At 42.7% G+C, this 1,325-nt stretch overlaps 1 protein-coding gene across 1 annotated transcript in view; it reads left to right on the plus strand.

Annotated features, from left to right (window-relative positions):
- Positions 1-1,325, plus strand: part of LOC101864246 (neutral cholesterol ester hydrolase 1) — a gene marked incomplete in the record, with an annotated part of 12,798 nt that overhangs the window by 3,933 nt on the left and 7,540 nt on the right. Inside the window, 1 exon segment of the mRNA XM_013086296.2 lies at positions 1,084-1,245. Coding sequence (XP_012941750.1) covers positions 1,084-1,245 — 162 coding nt within the window.

Consider the following 1,325-nt stretch of genomic DNA (forward strand, 5'->3'; position numbering starts at 1 on the left):
GGGTATTTTCATGTTCTTTTGGTCAGTAGAACAGTAGAATTGTAAATGGACTGATTCATCAATGTCATGCTTATACTGTTCTGGAACAACACATGGGGAACGGATCTTTTTCCCTTCTCCCTATCGTCATTTCTCTCTCTTTTACTTCTTTTGCATGTTTTTTACCCTCTTGTGTCATTTCTCCTCTTGTGAATTGCTATTTCCGGGGTGCATTGATATGCAAATGCCCTTTGTGCTGTTGAAGCCAGAGGGGTGAGCAGAGTAGCCTGATTCCCCGTTTAGACTTCTCTTTTGAAATCCACCCCTTGGCGCTCATATGACCTTATGCAGTTGCGAGCGCCGTAAAACCTTACTACAACTAAGCTAAACAAATTTGAGAGGCATTGTGTTGAATTGAGGTGCTCGTCAAAATTATGAAATCAAAAGACATTGGCATTTTGGGGGGCCGTTGAGCAATTTTTTTCTAATTTTCTTCTTTTTTGGGGTCTCAATACCTTTAATGTTTATTTAAAAAGAACATTATGTGTGAATTTTACTGTTAAGCATTGATTACAGGCAAAAAAAACACCCTAAATTTTCAGTTTCCGAGGACTCTCAAGCTATGGATATTACCAAACTTTGGCGGCCAATTTTACCTTTGAAAGCAGGTGACCTCGCCTTCTTCCGTCTTAAATATCTCGACTTCTATTCAAGATAGTTGGACATTTTTTCACCGATAGCAAGACAACTAGACAAACTTTCAGATGATACCAATAACTCCACACGACTTAAAATTGACGAGCGCCTGATTCCACCACGTCGTGACAATTGGTCGTTTTTAAACACTAGGGGGCTTTCCCGAAAAATACTGTTTTGAGAAAATCGAAAGTAAAGTTTTTGTCCCTTGTTCAGTTTTTTAATAAGACAAGGAGAGTTTTCTCTATAACCAAACAAATATACACACCAATGAAAATGAAACTAAGCTTCTCCTATAGGTAGGGCAATGCCCACCTTTGGTGTTGGCCAAGATTTCTGGAAACCTCCGAAATCTGGGTTAGCCTGCTTGTCCTTAAAAGCGACCAATTATTCTCCTGGTGTCCACAGAGCAAGCTGAAGGCGCTGGTGATGGTGGCCGGGGTGGTGGTGGCCCTCCTGGCCGTGGTGTACCGTGTGTACCTGGTCATGCACCGTGCTGTGCCCGCGGACCTGGCCGAGGTGGAGAAGATTCGCTGGCTCGACGAGATGGGCAGGATCGCTCGATACGGTGTAAGTGTAAGGGTTTATGATGTGTGCTGGGTGGGTAGGTGTAAGGATTTTTGGTATCTTTTTGAGTGGTGGATTGATTT

Source organism: Aplysia californica, unplaced genomic scaffold (genome assembly GCF_000002075.1).
Source record: "Aplysia californica isolate F4 #8 unplaced genomic scaffold, AplCal3.0 scaffold00453, whole genome shotgun sequence".
In the NCBI taxonomy this organism is placed as follows: Eukaryota; Metazoa; Mollusca; class Gastropoda; order Aplysiida; family Aplysiidae; genus Aplysia; species Aplysia californica.